Here is a 21,135-nt window from a genome sequence, read left to right on the forward strand (position 1 = left end):
GAGGAAGAAGAAAAAGGTAAAGATAAAAATTATGAACAGCAAATACATATCTATCAACAAGTAAATCTAAAAATCAAGTGAATAAAAAATCTGATGAACAGAGTAAACTGGTGAATATAATAGAATCAGGGGCATAGAAAGGGAGTGGACTGACAATTCTTGGGGGAAAAGGGGCGTGGGGGAAAGGGGTGTGGGTGTGCAGGAAGAGACTGGACAAAAATTGTACACCTATTGATAAGGACAGTGGGAGGGGTAAGGGCAGAGGGTGGGGTGGGAACTGGGTGGAGGAGAGCTATGGGGGGAAAAAAGAGGAACAACTGTAATAATCTGAACAATAAAAATTTAATTAAAAAAGAGAAATTCTTCTCTTTTATTGCTGGATAGTATTCCATGGTATAAATGTACGATGGCTTTTTTATCCACTCATCTACTAATGGGCAATTGGGCTGTTTCCAGATCTTAGCTACTGTAAACTCACCTGGACACTTTAAAATTACCTGTGCTTTTTCAAATGCATATATAGATAGACAAAAAGAACAACAACCAGAAAGTTGGGGAGAGTGCCCAGAATGGAATGGAAATGGTAACAAATTAACATCTATATATGTGAAACCCGAATATGCAAATAGACTGAATGGCAGAACAACTGAACAACTGGTGACTATGACGTGTGGTGACCACCAGGGGGCACGTGCAGAACATGGTGGGCATAGGCAGCAGGTGGCAGAGTGGACCATGGCGGGCATTGGCTGCAAAGAGATGGTGGAGCAGGTGAGCGAGGGCACCAGACCAAGATGGGGTACCGGTCACTGTCATCAGGGCAAGCCTCTGGTGGTTACTGAAAATTCTTTGCTCCTGTGTTGTGCAATCCCTCCTGGTACTCTCACCTGCTGCCGGCGCTGGCCCTGCTCGCACCCACTGCTCGCACCCACTGATTACGCCAGCCCCACTCACACCCACTGCTGGCACCAGACCCAATTGCTACACACTGTCAGTGGGTGTGAGTGGGGCCAGCGCCATTAGTGTGGGGGAGTGGCGGCAGCGGGAGTGGGGCTGCTGGCAGACAGGGGACTGGGGGCTGCAGCAGGAGGGGCTGGACGGGGGTGCAGAGGATGGGCTGAGACCTGCCCCTGTGCCCACTGCAGCCTTGCAGCCCACAGTTCCTTTCAAGGTGCACGAATTCGTGCACTGGGTCCCTATTAATTATATAACAGATGAAATATATAACCATCCTGAAGATAGTGGAGAAGAAAAGGATTAACTTAAATAACATTGGAAAACAGTATTTTGACTATATCCTATGATGCTAAAAACAAAAATAACTACACACTAGTTAGTGAAAATTTTTTTCCCAGGGTTGTGAGTTAGCAATATTGAAACTATTTTTATGTGTTCTACGATTGAACAAATAAATAAATATATTGTAGATAATGAGAGCCAGGTGTCTCACTGTCAGGGAAAGAAATTACAAATAGAGAAAGAGGAAGGCTAAAATAAACTCTGGTATTCTGGCTTGGATATTTCATTATGAGCTCACTGTGTTTCAGATGGATGGATGGATAGACAGATGAATAGATGCATGAAATGTGTGCATATATTTGCATGAGTAGATATTTAACAGTTTTGTTCATTAAAAGGGTCAATATCAATGACACCACAGTAGCAATGAGCATAACTAGTGCCCAGATCTTGGTTTTAAAATATTGTTCTCCAATAAAAGGCCCCTGGAAGAAATGGCTGATTCTAAGGCTAGGGCAAAGAGGGTACAAGATTAACCTAGATTTTAACCTAGGATTAGCAAATGGTCTGTGAGCCAAATCCATAGCAAAGAGTGGTTTCATATTCTTAAAAGGTTGTAAGACAAACAAACAAAAATGCAACAGAGACTTATGGCCTTTAAAGCTTAAAATATTTACTTTTTAGCCCTTTACAAAAAAAGTTTGCGAATCTGTGGTGTAGAACACCTTGTAGTGCCAGAAAGTAAGTGCAAAAAAAAAAAAAAAAAAAAAAAAAAAAAAAAAGACGGGGCATGTTGAAAGAAAATAGAAACCAACTTCAGAGAGTTCTTAATGACCAAATCTAGGACAATCTAAGCAATGAATAGCTCATGATAATAATATGATAGAAGAAAAGAAGTATCTACAAATCCATGATATTATAAATAATTGACTAAGAAATGGAAAAAGGATAGCTATTCCTTAAAATTGAAGCTTAATTAATGTAGGAAAAAGGATCGAAATAAAAAAAATCACAACTGGGACACACTTCAGTAATAATTATTGCAAGAAGCACCAATTAGTGGGTAAATGTATGATGAGAAAGGATATTTTCAAGTGTCTCTCTATACAATTAATAATTACAAAGGGCAAAACAGTAACTTTAACAGGAGAAGCTTGGCAGACACCACCCTTAACTAATTGAGCAAAGTTCAAATTATCAGTAATAAGATATGGATAGCATGTGACTCATTATATGAAATAAGGCAGAAAAGGGCACATAATTTCTTTGGTATTCTTGCCTAAAATAGAAAAGGACAATGAATTTAATCGTTGAGAAACATCAGACAAGTCCAAATTAAGAGAAATTCTACAAAATAACTGACCAGTAGTCTTCAAAAGTGTCAAAGTCATTAAACACAAAGACTAAGGAATAGCCACAGATTGAAAATGAATACATTACAATTAAATACAATGTGGACCTCTCAACAAATCAAGTATTGAAAGAACATACCCAAATGTAATAAAGGCCATATATGACAAACCCACACCTAATATCTTAATCAATGATGAAAAACCATAAGCTTTTTCTCTAAAATCAGGAACAAGACAAGTGTGTCCACTCTCACCACTCCTGTTCAACATAGTATTGGAAGTCATAGCCAAAGCAATTAGTCAAAAAAATGAAAAAAGACCTCAAAGTCAAAAAGGAAGCAATAAAACTGTCTCTGTTTCCAGATGACATAACCTTATATAAAGAAAATACTAAAGATTCCACCAAAAGACTATTAGAACGAATTTATTCAGTATAGTTTCAGGATATAAAAGCAACATACAAAAACCATTATTACATTTCTATATTCTAGCAATGAAATACCTGAAAGAGAATTAAAGAAAATCCCATTTACAATAGGATTATCAATTTATCAAAAACAATAAAGTAGTTATGAATTAATTTAACCAAAGAAGTGAAAAATCTGTACAATGAAAATTATAAAACATTGATGAACAATATCGAAGAAGACACAGATAAATGGAAAAATCCCATGTTCATGAATCATAACAATTAATATTGTTAAAATGCCCATACTGCCCAAATCCATCTATAGATTCAATATTCTCCCTATGAAAATTACAACTGCATTTTTCACAGGAATATAAAGAAAATCCTAAACTTCAAATGGAACCATAAAACACCCCAGATAGCATACGCAACAAAGTGGGAGGCATCACACTCCTGATTTCAAACTATACTACAAAGCTATAGTAATCAAAACAGTCTGGTACTGGCATAAAAACAGAAGCATAAATCAATGGAACAGAATTGAGAGCCTAGAAATAAACCCAGGCATATGCAGTCAACTTATTTTTGACAAGACAGCCAAGAACACTCAATGGAGAAAAGATAGTCTTTTAAATAAATGGTATTGGGTAAACTGTATATTCACATGCAGTAGAATAAAACTGGACCCCTACCTTATACCACTCCCCAAAATGAACTAAAAATGGATTAAAGACTTAAACATAAGAACGAAAACCCTAAAACTCCTAGAAGAAAACATAGGGGAAAAGCTCCTTGACATTGATCTTGAAAATTTTTTTGGCTATGACACGAAAGCACAAGCAACAAAAGCAAAAATCAACAAGTGGGGCTATAACAAAACTAAAAAGCTTCTACACAGCAAAATAAACAACAGAATGAAGAGGCAACTTACAGAATGGGAGAAAATGTTTGCAAACGATATATTACATAAGGTATTAATATCCAAAATATATAAGGAACTCATACAGCTCAATAGCAAAAAAAACCAAAAAACAAAACAACAAAAACAAAAACTCAAATCCAATTAAAACATGGACAGAGGAACTGAATAGATATTTTTCCAAATACATACATACAAATGGCCAACAATTACATGAAAAGATGCTCCACATCACTAACCATGAGACAAATGCAAATCAAAACCAAAATGAGATATTTTCTTAAACTTGGTAGAATAGCTATTATCAAAATGACAGGAGATGAGTGTTGGTGAGGATATAGAAAAAAGAAAGCCTGCCCTGATCAGGTGTCTTAGTTGGTTGGTTCATCATCATGATGCACCAGGGTTGTGGGTTCGATCCTCGGTCAGGGTACATACAATAATCAACCAATGAATGCATAATAAGTGGAAAAACAAATCGAAGTCTCTTCCTTTCTAAAAAAGTGAATGAATAAAAATGTTTTAAAATCTTTTTTAAAAAAGAAAGAAAACCTTAGTGCACTGTTGGTGGTAGTGTAAATTCACTATGGAAACAGAAACAGTATTGTGGTTCCTCAAAATATTAAAAAGATAACTACCACATGATCCAGCAGTTCTACTTCTGGTTATACATCAGAAGGAAATTATATCACTATCTTGAAGAGATAGCTGCATTTCCATCTTCACTGCAGCATTATTCACAATATCCAAGACATGAAAACAACCTAAGTGTTCATTGACAGATGAATGGATAAAGAAAATATGATTAGATATACAGAGTATTTATTATTCAGTCATGAGTGTTAAAGAAATCCTCACATTGCATCAACATGGATAGACCTTGAGAACATTGTGCTAAATGAAATAAGTCACACAAAGAAAGACAAATACTACATGAACTTACTTATATATGAAATCTAAAAAAAAAAATCCCAACTCATGGAAACAGAGAGTATGTTAGTAGTTGCCAGGGTGGGGAAATGTTGGTCACAGTGTAGAAACTTCCAGTTATAAGATTAATAAGTTCTGGGGATCTAATGCACAAAATGGTGACTATAGATAACAATACTGTATTATGTACTTAAAATTTGCTAAGGGAGTAGAACCTAAATGTTTTCACCATACACAAAATTTTATGATTATGTGAGATGATGGTTTTCTTAAGTAACATGAATGTGGTAATCATTTTGCAATATACAGCTGTATCAAATCATTATGTTGCACACATTAAACTTACACAATGTTATATATTAAGTATGTGTATCTCAATAAGGCTGGGGGTGGGGAAAGAATAAAAAAAAGTAAGGCAATGTGTGATCATTGGACAGTAAAAGAACATTGTTGGATCAACTGATAAAATTTGAGTAACATCTACAGTTTAGTTAATATTTTATCAGTTAATTGCCTGGTTTTGATAATTTCATATCCTATATAATAAAAGAGAAACATGTAAATCGACCATCCCTCTGCTATGCTCACCAGCCAATCAGGAGTGAGTATGCAAATTAACCCAACAAAGATGGCTGGTTAATTTGCATACACAGGCGCTGGGCAGAGAGCAGAGTGGGAGAGCCGGCAGAGAATAGAGCAGCTTGGGGAAGTTGGCTCCCCAAGCTGCCAGATGGAGAACAGAGAGGGAGAGCTGGCAGCTTGGAGGACTTGGCAGAGTGGGAGGCCTGGGATGTGGACAGAGCAGAAAGGGAAAACCAAGATTGCGGGGAGCATGAGGAATTCTGGAATTAGTTTTGGTGCCAGCCCCAGGACCAGAAGCAGAAGCCCAGAGCGCGGGGAGCACCAGGAATGCTAGGAATCGTAGTTCTGGTGGCAGACAGATCTCCTAGAGACTAGAGCAGCAGTTCTCAACCTGTGGGTTGCGATCCCTTTGGGGGTTGAACAACCCTTTCACAGGGGTCGCCTAAGACCATCCTGCATATCAGATATTTACATTACGATTCATAACAGTAACAACATTACAGTTATGAAGTAGCAACGAAAATAATTTTATGGTTGGGTCACACCATGAGGAACTGTATTTAAAGGGCCAGAAGGTTGAAAACCACTACACTAGAGCAAAGTGATCCTGGAGCAAGTTACTGTTGCGGTGGGGGATGGAGGGAAAGCAAAGGTGAGAGACATAAGTAAAATCAGAGCATCTAGGAAAAATTAAAGGGAAGATACCCTAAAACTTCCAGGAAATCTCCACCAATGAAGCAAAGAAAAAAAAAAGCCTCTATTATTCTGTGAGCAACAAACCAAACTGAGTTGCGGTCTCCTATAATTCGCTCATATGATTTCAAAGACAGAAACTCCCGATTGGAGAGGGCTCCCCTGAGGGCTCCCAGATTGGAGAGGGTGCAGGTAGAGCTGAGGGACCCCCACACCCCCCAGTGCACGAATGTCGTGCACCGGGCCTCTAGTGGTTATATAAAATGTTGACATTTGGAAAAGTTGGGTGATAGGCATATGGGCATTCTTTGTAATATTTTAAACCTTTTTTTGTCAGCCTGAAATTATTTCAAATTAAAATTAATAAAATTTAAAAAACCTGTATTGGTCCTCACCCCTCATGGATTATGATTTAACCATTCTGGGGCAGAGCCCAGGCATCAGTAATGTTTAAAGTTTCTTTGGGTGATTCCAATGTATAGCTAGGTTTAAGAACTAACACCCTTATTTGGTGGTTATCAAATTGTGGTCCCTGGACCAGCAGCATTTGTATCACCTGGAAACTTACTAGAAATAAAAATTATCAGGTCCCAACCCAGAACTACTCAGTCAGAAACTGGTGGTAGCCCCTATATTTTAGCAAGCCCTCCAGGTGACTTGATGCATGCTTAAGGTTGAAAACCAGTGCTCTAATAGAACTTAGCACAATGATTGGACATGCAGACATAAATTAATCAATTACATGTTTACAAAGTTATTTAAGTCAACTATCAGTATAATAATCAATGGTTAATAGGCAAGATACCCAAACTAGTAATACATAATCACATATAAAATTAAATCTAGACATGGCTCAGTGGTTGAGTGTCAACCTATGAACCAAGAGGTCACAGTTTGATTGCTGGTAAGGTCACAGACCTGGGTTGTGGGCTCGATCCCCAGAGGGGGTGTGCAGGAGGCAGCTGATCAATGATTCTCTCTCATCATTGATGTTTCTTTCTCTCTATCCCTCTCTCTTTCTCTCTGAAATCAATAAAAAAATATTTTTAAAAATTAAATTATATCTATTCTAGGTGATCATTCACTCAACATTTATTTGTTATGTGGCAGACTGCTAGTTGTGGATATAAACCAGTGAATAATAAGATACTGTCCATATCCAAAGGAACTTTTAAAAGTTTTAATATAGTTTAGTTAATAAATGCGATAGAACTTGTATGGAAGCAGACATAGGGCCACACATGAACATGGATAGACCTTGATTAATAGAAGTTAAGGGAGGCTTCTCAAAGGGAGGCATGTTTTAAAGGAGGAACAGGAGTTAGACTGGGCTTCTCCAATTTTGGGGGGAGGCAGAGGGAAGAAATGGGCAGAGAGAAGATAGTGACTCAAGCTATGACTGTGAAATTAAGGTTGGAAATTAGGGAATTGGTTAGAGAAAAAGGATGTTGAATCAATAGAAAGGGGAGAGGGAAGAATCAAGGATTTCCCTAGTTTCAGGTTTGAGGCACCTGGGTGGGTGTTACTATCATTCATCCAGATGAGGAATAGAGGAGGAATATAGATCAATGGAATAGAATAGAGAACCCAGAAATCGAGCCAAACCACTATGCTCAATTAATATTTCACAAAGGAGGCAAGAACATAAAATGGAGTCAAGATATTCTCTTCAATAAATGGTGTTGGGAAAATTAGACACACACGTGCAAAAAAATGAAACTAGACCACCAACTTAAACCATACACAAAAATAAACTCAAAATGCATAAAGGACTCAAACATAAGATGGGAAACCATAAAAATATTAGAGGAAAACACAGGAAGCAAAATCTCAGACATATGACAAAGCAATTTCTTCACTGATACAGCTCCTAGGGCAATGGAAACTAAAGAGAAATTAAACAAATGGGACTACATCAAAATAAAAAGCTTCTGTACAGCAAAAGAAACCATCAACAGAACAAGACAGCCCACTACATGGGAGAACATATTTGCCAATGTTATCACCAGTAAGGGTTTAATTTCCAACATTTACAGGGAACGCATACAACTTAAAAAAAGAAAGATAAACAACCCAATCAAAAACATAGACAACGGACTTAAATAGATACTTTTCGAAAGAGGACATAAGGAAGGCCAAGAGACATATGAAAACATGCTCAAAGTCACTAATCATCTGAGAGATGCAAATCAAAACAACAATGAGGTACCATCTCACACCTGTCAGAATGGCTATCACCAACAAATCAACAAATGACAAGTGCTGGTGAGGATGAGGAGAAAAAGGAACCCTGTGCACAGCTGGTGAGAATGCAGGCTGGTGCAGCCACTGTGGAGAACAGTATGGAGTGTCCTCAAAAAACTAAAAATGGAACTCCCATTTGACCCAGTGATCCCACTTCTAGGAATATATCCCAAGAAGCTAGAAACACCAATCAGAAAGGATATATGCACCCCTATGTTGATAGCAGCACAATTTACCATAGCTAAGATTTGGAAACAGCCTAAGTGCCCATCAGCAGATGAGTAGATTAGAAAACTGTAGTACATCTACACAATGGAATACTATGCTGTGGTAAAAAAGAAGGAAATTCTTACCATTTGCAACAGCATGGATGGAACTGGAGAGCATTATGCTAAGCGAAATAAGTCAGTCAGAGAAAGGTAAATATCATATGATCTCACGTATTTGTGGAATAAAATGAACAACATAAACTGATGAACAAAAACAGATCCAGAGACAGAGAAGCATGGATCAGACCATCAAACCTCAGAGGAAAGGCAAGGGAGGGCGGGGGTAATGGGGAAAAATCAACCAAAGGACTTGTATGCATGGAAAGGACACAGACACCAGGGGGGTGAGGGCATGGGGAAGGGGTGTGGGGGGGCAATGGGGGGGATAAGGACATATATGTAACTAGGGGTCCGGTGCATGAAATTCATGCACTGGGGGGGGGGGTCCCTCAGCCCAGCCTGCCCCCTCTCACATACTGGGAGCCCTCAGGGGATGTCCTACTGATGGCTTAGGCCCGGTCCCTGCTCCCCTTGGGGAGCGGGCTTAAGCTGCAGTCTGGCTGATCAGGGGAAGGCACCAGCCCCATCACCCCACTGCTGCAGCCACTGCCAGTCACCGCAGCCACCAAGGTGTTTTCATCAAGACAGACTCCAGTCCCTTCACCATGAAAAAATGACAATTTTCTTTAGGCATTTTCAAGATGTATCTTTCATAGGATATGACATTTCTTTCTTTATTATTTTTTTTATCCTCACCCGAGGATATGTTTCCATTGATTTTTAGAGAATGTGGAAGAGAAAGGGAAAGACAGAGAGAAACATCAAAGTGAGAGGAACACTTTGATTGGTTGCTTCCTGCATGAGCCCTGACCTGGGCCCAGGCCAGGGAGGAGCCTGCAACCTAAGTACATGCCCTTGGTCAGAATTGAACCCAGACCCTGCAGTCGGCAGGCCGAAGCATTATCCACTGAGCCAAACCGGCTAGGACAGGATATGACATTTCTTAGCCCTATAGCAGCAGACCTTCATTTTTTTCTCCAGGAGTGTGGTGGAAAAACCCTAGGTCACCTTCTTGGTTCTTATTACCCAAGTTACTAAGAATATTACCAGTGGCATACAGGGAGCTTAGCCAATGAGTGGTCAGAAAAGGTGTTTCTCTGTAGTTCACACCAATCCCCGGCTTGGCCCCTGCCCAGGCCTAAAGCCATGGGGCCTGGGCAGGGGACCTACAGCTTCTTCCGATCGCTGCCTCGGCGCCTGCCCAGGCCTAAGGCCTCTGGCCAGGGCTTTAGGCTTGGGCAGGGGACCCCCAGCTCCCTTTGATTGCCAGCTCAGCCCCTGCCCAGGCCTAAGGCCTCTGGCCAAGGCGTTAGGCCTGGGAAGGGTCCCCCTCAGCTCTGATCCCAGGCTCAGGACATGCCCAGGAGCCCCCTGGCTCAGGCCCTTCCTAGGCTGCTCAGGGCCCACACGTGGCCTACCTCAGAGTGACCTGGGTTCCCAATGATGCTCCCAGGATCCAGGCCGCTGGGTGCCTATGTATGCAAATTAACCACCATCTTTGTTGGGTTAATTTGCATACTCTCCTGATTGGATAGTGAGCATAGCAGAGGGATGGTCAATTTACATGTTTGTCTATTATTAGGTAAGCTACCTTAATCCATAAAGAAAAAATAAAGAATAGAGGAGGAGAAACATGGATCATCATTTCATTTGTTTCTCAAATTCCCTGCAAAAACTGTTGTGCTTACCATCCTCTCCCACAAGAACAGAGCACCAAAAAAGGTTGGGACTTTATAAAACAAGACTAGCAATAAACTGAGTTATCTTGTACACTCTCTTTATCTTCCCTGAATTCTATTACCACATAGTTATGCAGACAAAATCTCATAATCTCATCTGGGGCAAATATATAATGATTTCCTGTAATAGGCTGATTAATCCAGAGATTATTAAGATTATTATGATGACGTTATACTCTAGGATATGTCTGAAGATTAGATTACATGCAATAAAAGGTTTGCATTTATATAATATACCTCCTGAGATCTTCAGAAATGGTATCTATGGCACTGATAAGCCTACAGAGGACAAAGGTTTATGTCAGGAATCCTCAAACTACAGCCCGCAGGCCACATGCAAATACAAATATTGTATTTGTTCCCGTTTTGTTTTTTTACATCAAAATAAGATATGTGCAGTGTGCATAGAAATTTGTTCATAGTTTTTTTTTAAAACTATAATCTGGCCCTCCAATGGTCTGAGGGAGAGTGAACTGGCCCCCTGTTTAAAAAGTTTGAGGACCCCTGGTTTATGTCATAGGAAGCTGACATTTGACATTTCACAAGTCATCTTGACATTTAGGTTTTCTTCTACCTCTATGCCAGAATTAGTTTATCTCTAAACTAGAGGCCCAATGCATGAAAATTCTTGCAAGAGTAAACCTTCCTGGAGAAACCAAGATGACAGCATAGGTAAACACCTGAAATTGCTGCCTCGCACAATCACTTCAAAACTACAACTAAAAGACAAAACGGACAACATCCAGAACCACAGGAAGGCTGACTGAGAAGAAATTCTACAACTAGAAGGAAAGAGAAAAGCACATTGAGACTCAGAGGAGATGCGGAAGTAAAGTGCAGAGGTACAGAGGCAAACGTGGAAAGGGCTAGCAACTGAGGACATGGTTGTCTTTGTCAATCAGGAAGGAGACACAAGCTCCCGACTGCTCTGAACTCCAGTTCTGGGCGAGTCTCTGGGGACCCAGACTCATACGGGGAGAAAGTGGACTGTCTCGCATCAGGTGGAACTCGAGCGCAGCTTTCTCTCAGAGGTGCTTGCAGTAATTACCAAGGGATACTGAGACCCAGCGCCTCTTAGGGTAGGGCTGAGGATCAGCCATAGCTGTTTGCTCCACCCTGTTGATTCCCTGAGACCCCACCCCACCCAAGCTGTGTGCAGAGGCTTTTGCATATGAATGGCCTGGCCCTTTGCAATCTAAAATTGCCTAACAAACTGCAGCTGGTTCAGAGAGACCCAGAACATCCAAAAGAAGGCCCAAGGACCCATAGCAGCTTGCATTGCTTCAGAGCTGGGCCTCATCTGGGAACCTCCAAACACCAAACAGAGAAGAGGAATCTGCAGATCTCTCCATAGCTCCTGCTGGGTAGCCTCAGGCAGAGGCTAAATTAGCACCTCCTTAGAGATCCAAGAGCCAGTGTACCCAGTGGTCAGAATGAGACCATCCAGATTAAAACGCCTCAGATCCATAAGGGACACACTCAGGGGGCAGACTCAGTGAGTACCAAAGCCCCACTGAAGCAAGTCTTGCCCCATCAGGGTGTCTCCAGCACAGAAGTTCTCCCATCATAGACACAGCTGATTCTCACAGACAATTGGCCTGGAGGTCAATTCCTCCCAGTGATACCTACAACAATCAAGGCTTAACTACAACAAGACTGTGCACAAAGCCCACAAAGGGGTGCACCAAGAGTGTCCACCTCAAGTAATTAGGAAGGCTGAACCACTGGGCCCTATAGGACACCTAGCACACAAAGCCACTCTATCAACACAGGGAAACAGCCAAAATGTGGAGACAAAGAAAAAGGTCACAAATGACAGAAATGGAGGAAAACAAACGACTGGATATAGAGTTCAAAACCACGGTTATAAGGTTTTTCTAGAATTTTCCAGAAACCTCCGATAAATTTAGTGAGACCCTCAATAAATCTAGTGAGACCCTCAAGGATATGAAAAAGGACCAACTAGAAATTAAGCATATACTGACTGAAATAAAGAATAATATACAGAGATCCAACAGCAGACTAGAGGATTGCAAGAATCAAGTCAAAGATTTGAAATATGAAGAAGCAAAAAACACCCAACCGGAAAAGAAAAAAGAAAAAAGAATCCAACAATATGAAGAAAGTGTAAGGAGCCTCTGGGACAACTTCAGGCACACCAACATCCAAATTATGGGGGTGCCAGAAGAAGAGAAAGGGCAAGATATTGAAAACCTATTTGAAGAAATAATTACAGAAAACTTCCCCTCCCTGGTGAAAGAAATAGACTTATAAGTCCTGGAAGCACAGAGAACCCCAAATAAAAGGAATCCAAAGAGGACCACACCAAGACACATCATAATTAAAATGCCAAGAGCAAAAGACAAAGAGAGAATCTTAAAAGCAGCAAGAGAAAAACAGTTAGTTACCTACAAGGGAGTACCCATAGGACTGTCAGCTGATTTCTCAACAGAAACTATGTAGGCCAGAAGGGAGTGGCAAGAAATATACAAAGTGATGAATAGCAAGAACCTACAACCAAGATTACTTTACCCAGCCAAGCTATCATTCATAATTGAAGGTCAGATAAAGAGCTTCACAGATAAGAAAATAGCTAAAGGAGTTCATCATCATCAAACCAGTATTAGATGAAATGCTGAAAGGTATTCTTTCAGAAGAGGAAGAAGAAGAAAAAGGTAAAGATACAAATTATGAACAACAAATACGCATCTATCAACAAGTAAATCTAAAAATCAAGTGGATAAAAAATCTGATGTACAGAATAAACTGGTGAATATAATAGAATCAGGGGCATAGAAAGGGAGTGGACTGACAATTCTTGGGGGGAAAGGGGTGTGGGGGGTGTGAGAAGAGACTGGACAAAAATTGTACACCTATAGATGAGGACAGTGTGTGTGTGGTGGGGGAGTAAGGGCAGAGGGTATGGTGGGAACCGGCTGGAGGGGAGCTATGGGGGGAAAAAAGAGGAACAACTGTAATAATCTGAATAATAAAGATTTAATAAAAAAATAATTCTTATAAAAAAATAAAAATTAAACCTTTCTTCCCCAGCTGCGGGCACTGGCTTTGCTCTGGCCGTCTGTAGGGACCCGGGACCCAGACTGGCTTCCCTCCACCCAGCTTCCTCTGGAAGGATGCCCAGAATGACATCTGGAAGATGTCTGGTCTAATTAACATATTACCCTTTCATTATAGACTAGTGGCCCGGTGCATGAAATTTGTGCACATTTAAAGGGAATTCATTAGAGGAAATATTTTATTTTACTTTTTATTTTCTTAATATATTTTATTGATTTTTTTACAGAGAGGAAGGGAGAGGAATAGAGAGTTAGAAACATCAATGAGAGAGAAACATCAGCTGCCTCCTGCACACCCCCCACTGGGGATATGCCCACAGCCAAGGTACATGCCCTTGACTGGAATCAAACCTGGGACCTTTCAGTTCACAGGCTGATGCTCTATCCACTGAGTCAAACCAGTCAGGGCTAGAGGAAATATTTTAATATTCCTATTTGCCCTTTCTCTATAATAGAAGTGTCAGAGATGAAAGGAGATTAGTAAAATGTATATGAAAATAATATATAAACTTATTAATAAATAAACAATAACAAAATGATGTAACAACAAAAAAGACATGATATAAAAACAAAAACATGATATGAAAACAACAGTGATGCAAACAATGACTGATAAAGTGATTAAACTTTTTAGAATAAGTCTCCCGCCCCCATATCTCCCTATATATCACATTAAGAGTGAAAACGCTTTCAGTTTGCTTGACTAATTTCCCTTGTGATGAAGTATTTACAACTTTAACATCACATGCTGTTCGAACTTGAGAGAAAGCAACATATAACTGACCATGTTCAAAAACGGGTTCAGGTAGGAATATTCTTACTCTTTCTAGAGTTTGTCCTTGTGATTTATTAATAGTCATCACAAATGCTGGCATCATGGGAAACTGTTGTCGAATTAATTTAAATGGGAGGCCAATGTCAGATGGGGACAAATCAATTCTTGGAATCAGAACAACCTCTCCCTCTACAGATTCTGTTAATACTTCAGCTTTGATAATGTTAGGTCACAATCTTTTCATAATAAATCTAGTACCATTACAAATACCCCATTTACCATTAAGATTTCTCAGTAGCATGATGATTGCACACACTTTCAATTTTAATTTATGACACGACATTCCTGAAGGAGTAATACTATTAAGAAATTCGATGGTAAAATTTTCCTTTTCGGCATCATCTGTTGAATGAATGGAATTATCACTCAAATATGTGTGAAAATCTCCATTGGGTATATCCAAAATTTCTTCATTTAATTTTTGAACGTGCTCATTTTTTGGACAAAGAATTGCACGTTTAGATATATTTTTAATATTATTTATTGATATACTATTTCTGAAGGTAGCTTCAATAATAGATCCATTACAAATCATTTCACAGGGGATTTCAATAATATCCATTCCTAAATGAAAACTGCTATCAAGTTTGCCATCTCCAAGTTTTACTAACCATTCACTATAAGTAGAATTCTCTGATCTCATATTTGTTGTAAGAGACAACTTTCTGAAACATCCCCAAACATTATACTACTTTAAACTCGTTTGCACTATGGCCGATCGCATAGCATGCGGTACAATACTGAGACATTGTCGAAAATCCCCTCCGAGAAGGAGAACTTTCCCACCAAATGCAACATTCAAATTCATAATTGTTCTTAGTAATCTGTCTATGGCATTTATAGCATGCCTGGATTCCATGGTGCACTAATCAATAATGAGAAGTTTGGCCTTTTTAATGGTTTTAGCAACTTCACTCTTTATATTGAGTCTAGAAATTGAAGTTTCATTTAATGGAATCGGTAATTTATATTGGGAATGAAAGGTTCTTCCATGGAGAAGTAAATTTGCAGCAATTCCTGTAGACACTGTGGGTAAAACAGTAACACCATGACCTCTAATATAATGTATTAAAACTTTATAAAGATATGTTTTTCCACTACCATCTGGACAATCCAAGAAAAAACATTTGGGGTGGTCTTTGATGGCTGAAGTTATATTCTGAAAGGCAGCTTCACCTCAGTGCTGGGCAGGGATGCACACAGGCAACGTGATGTTAGTGCTGGGCAGGCCTGCGTGTGCCTCCGCTGGGGGCAGAAGTCACCACCCCGGTCCCCACCCACCAGCTTCTGCCTGTGTGTGCCTCCATCGGGAGCGGCCTCCATCTCTGAGGTAGCCTGAAGTTACCGCTAGGCAAGCCTGTGAGTGCCTGTGGTGGGAGTGGAAGTCCCCACCCCCATCTCTGCTCACCAGCTCTGGTTGTGACTGGAACACCATTAGGACCGATTAGATTACATATAGATAGATATAGATTAGATATAGATATAGATATAGATATAGATATAGATTAAGAAAAAAAAATTTCAAAAAAAAAATAAAAACATTTCAAACCATCAAAAACCATGAAAAAGTTGGAAGTTAAAATCAGGGAAAATATTTTATATAGAGCAGCGGTTCTCAACCTGTGGGTCGCAACCCCTTTGGCGGTCGAACGACCCTTTCACAGGGGTCGCCTAAGACCATCCTGCATATCAGATATTTACATTACGATTCATAACAGTAGCAACATTACAGTTATGAAGTAGCAATGAAAATAATTTTATGGTTGGGTCACAACATGAGGAACTATATTTAAAGGGCCGGAAGATTGAGAACCACTGGTATAGAGGTTTTCTAAGAAAAAAAAAGTCACTGAATTCCCTAAAATTTCTCTACTACTATGGTATTACTAAGCTGCAATACTGATCCACATGAATTTTCAAAATAATATACAGTAGTTTCCCCTTGTCCACAGGGAATATGTTCTAAGACCTCCCAGTGGATGCCTGAAATTGCAGATAGTTCAGAATTTTATATATATTATGTTTTTTCTTATGCATATATACATACAATAAAGTTTAATTTATAAATTAGGCATAGTAAAAGATTAACAAATTAAGAATAAAATAGAACAATTATAACAATATACTGTAATAAAAGTCAAATGAATGTGCTTTCTTAAAATATCTTATTGTACACTACTCACCCTTTTTGCAATGATGTGAGATGATAAAATGCTATGTGTTCAGATGAAGTGAGGTGAATGACATAGGTATTGTGACATAGCATTAGGCTATTATAAAGATTGGTTGAACACAAGCACTGCAATACAGGGACAGTTGACTTGATAACTGAAGTGGCTACTAAGTGACTAATATGCATGGAGCTTAGATTTCATCACACTACTTAGAACAGCACACAGTGTAAAACTTATGAATTGCTTATTTCTAGAATTTTCCATTTAATATTTTCAGTCTGTGGTTGACTGTAGGCAATTGAAACCTTGGAAAGCGAAAACAGGGATAAGAGGGCACTATTGTATTCAATGTTAGTTTCCAAGGTTTGTTCATTTCATTGTAAATAATCAACAGGTGGCAGCACACACTATTCTTAAGCAAAGTTTCAATCTGTGCAAAAGATGGGTTCTTGAGGACTTGTATATAAATCAAGCTTTTGTAAATTGAATTCTATTTTTATCATTTAAGAACTCCTTTTTTAATTGCTGATTGGTCTGCAATAAACAATGGCTTATAAAATTTAAAGTTTTGTCCTAGCCTCTGTAAATTAACAAGCCAACACTTAAATGTATCAGAAAGAAACTTTCCAATAAACCTTTTTCTTCTGTGAGTAATTCCCACTCCTGAGGTATGTCATTTGCTTCAGGTACATTTGAATATATGTATATTAAGCTAAGGAAGGGATTCATCCTGCATTGCATTGTTGTTCATAGAAAAAAACCTGAAATGTATTAATGGACGAATGGAACAAGTGCTAAGAACCACAAGGTATCATTTGTGGGGCACTTGACCCTCAGCATGGTGCTTACTTGCTGACTGCACATGTTCCTCCAAAGGCGGTTCATCTGCTCCCTGAACTGAAGCATATCCAGATGATGCAGTCTCACTGCGATTATCTTCTTCATGAGGAGAGGCACTATTAGAAGTTTCATTGGATACAGGGACTTGTAAAGACACTGATCCATCTTCAATATCCACCTTTGGAAAACATTTGAACAAATTAAAAGTCTCAGAGTACATGCTCTTCTTTGACATATCATACAAAGTGTATTCATAGGTGACTTATTACAGCAATGGTTTTTCTTTTAAATATATTTTTATTGATTTCGGAGAGGAATGAAGCGGGAGAGAGAAACATCAATGATGAGAAAGAACCATTAATTGGCTGACTCCTGCACACCCCATACTAGGGATCGAGCCTACAACCCAGGCATATGCCCTGACCTGGAATTGAACCTTGACCTCCTGGTTCATAGGTCAACACTCAGCTACTGAGTCATGCTGGCTGGGCTACAGAAATGCTTTTAACCTTTTAAACATATAATGCCGCTGAAACCGGTTTGGCTCAGTGGATAGAGCGTCGGCCTGCGGACTGAAAGGTCCCAGGTTCGATTCCGGTCAAGGGCATGTACCTGGGTTGCTGGCATATCCCCAGTAGGATATGTGCAGGAGGCAGCTGATCGATGTTTCTCTCATCATCGATGTTTCTAACTCTCTATCTCTCTCCCTTCCTCTCTGTAAAAAATCAATAAAATATATTTAAAAAAAAAACAAAACATATAATGCCTTTTAATAATCACAAAAACTCTCTTGCTGGTTTCAGCCAGAGCAGTTGGAGTAATTGGGTCCATTGATGGGCAAAAGATTTTACAAGGAGATTTTCATCACACCTGACATATTCATCTGGGTGATCCCAGTACTTCATAATACAATGCCTGGTACAAGGTAGGCAATAAAAAAAAATATGCGCCCTAACCGGTTTGGCTCAGTGGATAGAGCGTCGGCCTGCGGACTGAAGGGTCCTAGGTTCGATTCCGGTCAAGGGCATGTACCTTGGTTGCAGGCACATCCCCAGTAGGGAGTGTGCAGGAGGCAGCTGATCGATGTTTCTCTCTCATCGATGTTTCTAACTCTCTATCCCTCTCTCTTCCTCTCCGTAAAAAATCAATAAAATATATTTTAAAAAAATATTATGCTGTTCTTAAGGGAATTGAGAATTACTGTATTCTATATCTCCTCAAATCAGGAATATTTTGTTGAGTTTGACTTTCTGTTGTGTGTACTGTGGAAGAGGTAGTTTTTTTCATTTACCAAATCTATATATATAAAAAGCCCATGGTTTTAATGCCGTAATGACCAAATAACTGGTCACCAGGAGGTGCATTGATGGGTCTTGCCGGCACAATGGATCTGGGGTTCTGCCATGTGCAACAGGTCTGGGGTCCCACTTTGTGTGGCGGGTCTGGGATCTGGGGTCCCACTTCACGTGGCAGGTCTGGGATTTGGGGTCCCACCTCACACAGCATGTCTGGGGTCTGGGATCCTGCCTTGTGCGGCAGGTCTGGAATCTCGCGTGATTTTGGCTCACGCAGCATGGCCCACAGGCTCCAATCACAGCAAGGCTGGCAGGTGGGGGGCGGGTGGCGTAGCAGATGGGTGGGCGTGGCAAAGTGGGCCCAGCAAGGAGTGCAAGGGTGGGCAGGGCCATGTGATTTCGCGTGCTGGGCTTCTAGTATAATTATAATTTACTAGAGGCCCAGTGCATGAAATACGTGCACGGGGATGTGTGTCCCTCAGCCCAGCCTGCACCCTCTCCAATCTGGGATCCTTTCACAATCCAGGACTGCTGGCTCCCAACCGCTCACCTGCCTGCCTGATTGATTGCCCCTAACCACTCTGCCTGCCAGCCTGATCACCCCCCAGCCACTCCCCTGCCAGCCTGATCACCCCCTAGCCACTCCCCTGCCAGCCTGATCACCCCCTAGCCACTCCCCTGCCAGCCTGATCACCCCTAACCACTCCCCTACCAGCGTGATTGACGCCTAACTGCTCCCTTGCTGGCCAATTGCTCCCAACTGCCTTCCCCTGCAGGCCTGGTCGCCCCCAACTGCCCTCCCTTTGCCAGCCTGGTCGCCCCTAACTGCCCTCCCCTGCTGGCCTGATGGCCCACAACTGCCCTCTCCCGCAGGCCTGGTCACCCCTATCTGCCCTTCCCTGCTGGCCTGCTGACCCACAACTGCCCTCCCCTGCAGGCTATCTTGTGGCGGCCATCTTGTGTCCACATGGGGGCAGCCATCTTGTGTTGGAGTGACGGTCAATTTGCACATTACTCTTTATTAGATAGGATTACTTATACTTTCTGAAACTATAGAAGCTCATTTATCTGCAAGTTTGGTTGCTATGGAATAGTAAGACAGTAAAAATGAGAAAGGGGTACTACAAGCCAGTTGGTAGTTTATAAGAACATTACTTCAAATTCTGACCAAAAAATAAGTACATGTGAGAAAAGGGGGAAAGACAGAAAATGGAGGTAGTTCAATATGGCACCTTACTGTCACTATGATATAAATAGGTTCAATTTTTGGTATACACTGTAAGTCTAGCACATCACATAGCTAAAAAATAAGGATGTTATTCTCCTGAAGCCCAGATACATAAATAATACATTGCTTGAGTTCCTTCATATAAAGAGTTTAGTAATGTTTACCTCAATTCCCAAAGCTTTGAGTATATCACATTTGCACATGGGGCAAGTCCTATGTTCTAACAGCCATGGATCAACACATGTCTTATGGAAAATATGGCTAATGAAGGAAAAAAAATAATTTATCAGTTGTGAAATAGCAACAACACTTTGCCTAATGTACTAATAGGTTACCCTGTAATTTCACTTAGTCTTTTAACAGATGTTTGTTTTTTATCTTTTAAACACACTATTACAAGCAGCAATTTTCAACCTTTTTCATCTCATGGCACACATAAACTAGTTACTCAAATTCTGTGGCACACCAAAAAATATATGATTTTTTTTTGCCAATCTGACAAAAAACTAGGTATAATTTTGATTCATTCATACCAGACAGCTATTGTGTTGGCAATTGTCATTTTTTATTTGACAATTTAAGGGAAAAGAGATCAGTGCCCCTAACTAAGTAGTCAGGTATTGCACGTTTTAAAAATTCTTGTGGCCTATGGGTTGAAATTAGCTGTATTACAGCATATATACCAAGAAGGAGCCACAGAAGCAAAATTTGGAAATTTCATAATATAGTATTTTTTAATATAAAAGCCCTATTATTCTAGCTTCAAAAGATATAGTTTCAATACTCATTACTCAAAAAATGACTAAGACACTGCTGTCCTAAGACTTTGTTCAGTATTTCAGATCTTAATTATCTTGTCATTCCCTAACTGTAAAATGGTACGGTTGGTCATTCCCAATAATATAGTACAATACAGTATTGAATACAACATAGTGCTGATTCTTTAGGCAATATTATACATGCTTAGGGCACCACTTTTTAGTAGCTAAAAGAAAGAGTGTTAAGAACAACTTTCAGGAGAGAGATAATAAATAAAAAAACCCACAAAAGAATGAATTCTTCCAAATAGGCACTAATAAGTTGATGTTATGTTTTTTCCTTAATAGAATTGCTAGCATGAATTTAAATAACCTAGTATATATACAGTATAATTGTGGTGCTGACTAGGTTCTCAGTTTTATATGAAACTCGTTTACAAATTTTATCAAATTATGGACACTTTATATAATTAGCCATATATCAATTTCAAT

At 39.9% G+C, this 21,135-nt stretch overlaps 1 protein-coding gene across 4 annotated transcripts in view; it reads right to left on the reverse strand.

The window, feature by feature from the left end:
• The window catches only part of RNF128 (ring finger protein 128), a 101,817-nt gene that overhangs the window by 4,478 nt on the left and 76,204 nt on the right, over positions 1-21,135 (reverse strand). The window contains exons 5-7 of one of the 4 annotated variants that reach the window (XM_036304588.1): positions 20,050-20,146; positions 17,372-17,540; positions 4,558-4,683 (exon numbers count right to left, since the gene is read on the reverse strand). In XM_036304588.1, the coding sequence (XP_036160481.1) occupies positions 4,592-4,683; positions 17,372-17,540; positions 20,050-20,146 (358 nt within the window). In that variant the 3' untranslated portion in view covers positions 4,558-4,591. The remainder of the gene's footprint in view (positions 1-4,557; positions 4,684-17,371; positions 17,541-20,049; positions 20,147-21,135) is intronic. The other 3 variants (XR_004966887.1, XM_036304587.1, XM_036304589.1) reach the window with 3 other exon arrangements.

Source organism: Myotis myotis, unplaced genomic scaffold (genome assembly GCF_014108235.1).
Source record: "Myotis myotis isolate mMyoMyo1 unplaced genomic scaffold, mMyoMyo1.p scaffold_m19_p_4, whole genome shotgun sequence".
In the NCBI taxonomy this organism is placed as follows: Eukaryota; Metazoa; Chordata; class Mammalia; order Chiroptera; family Vespertilionidae; genus Myotis; species Myotis myotis.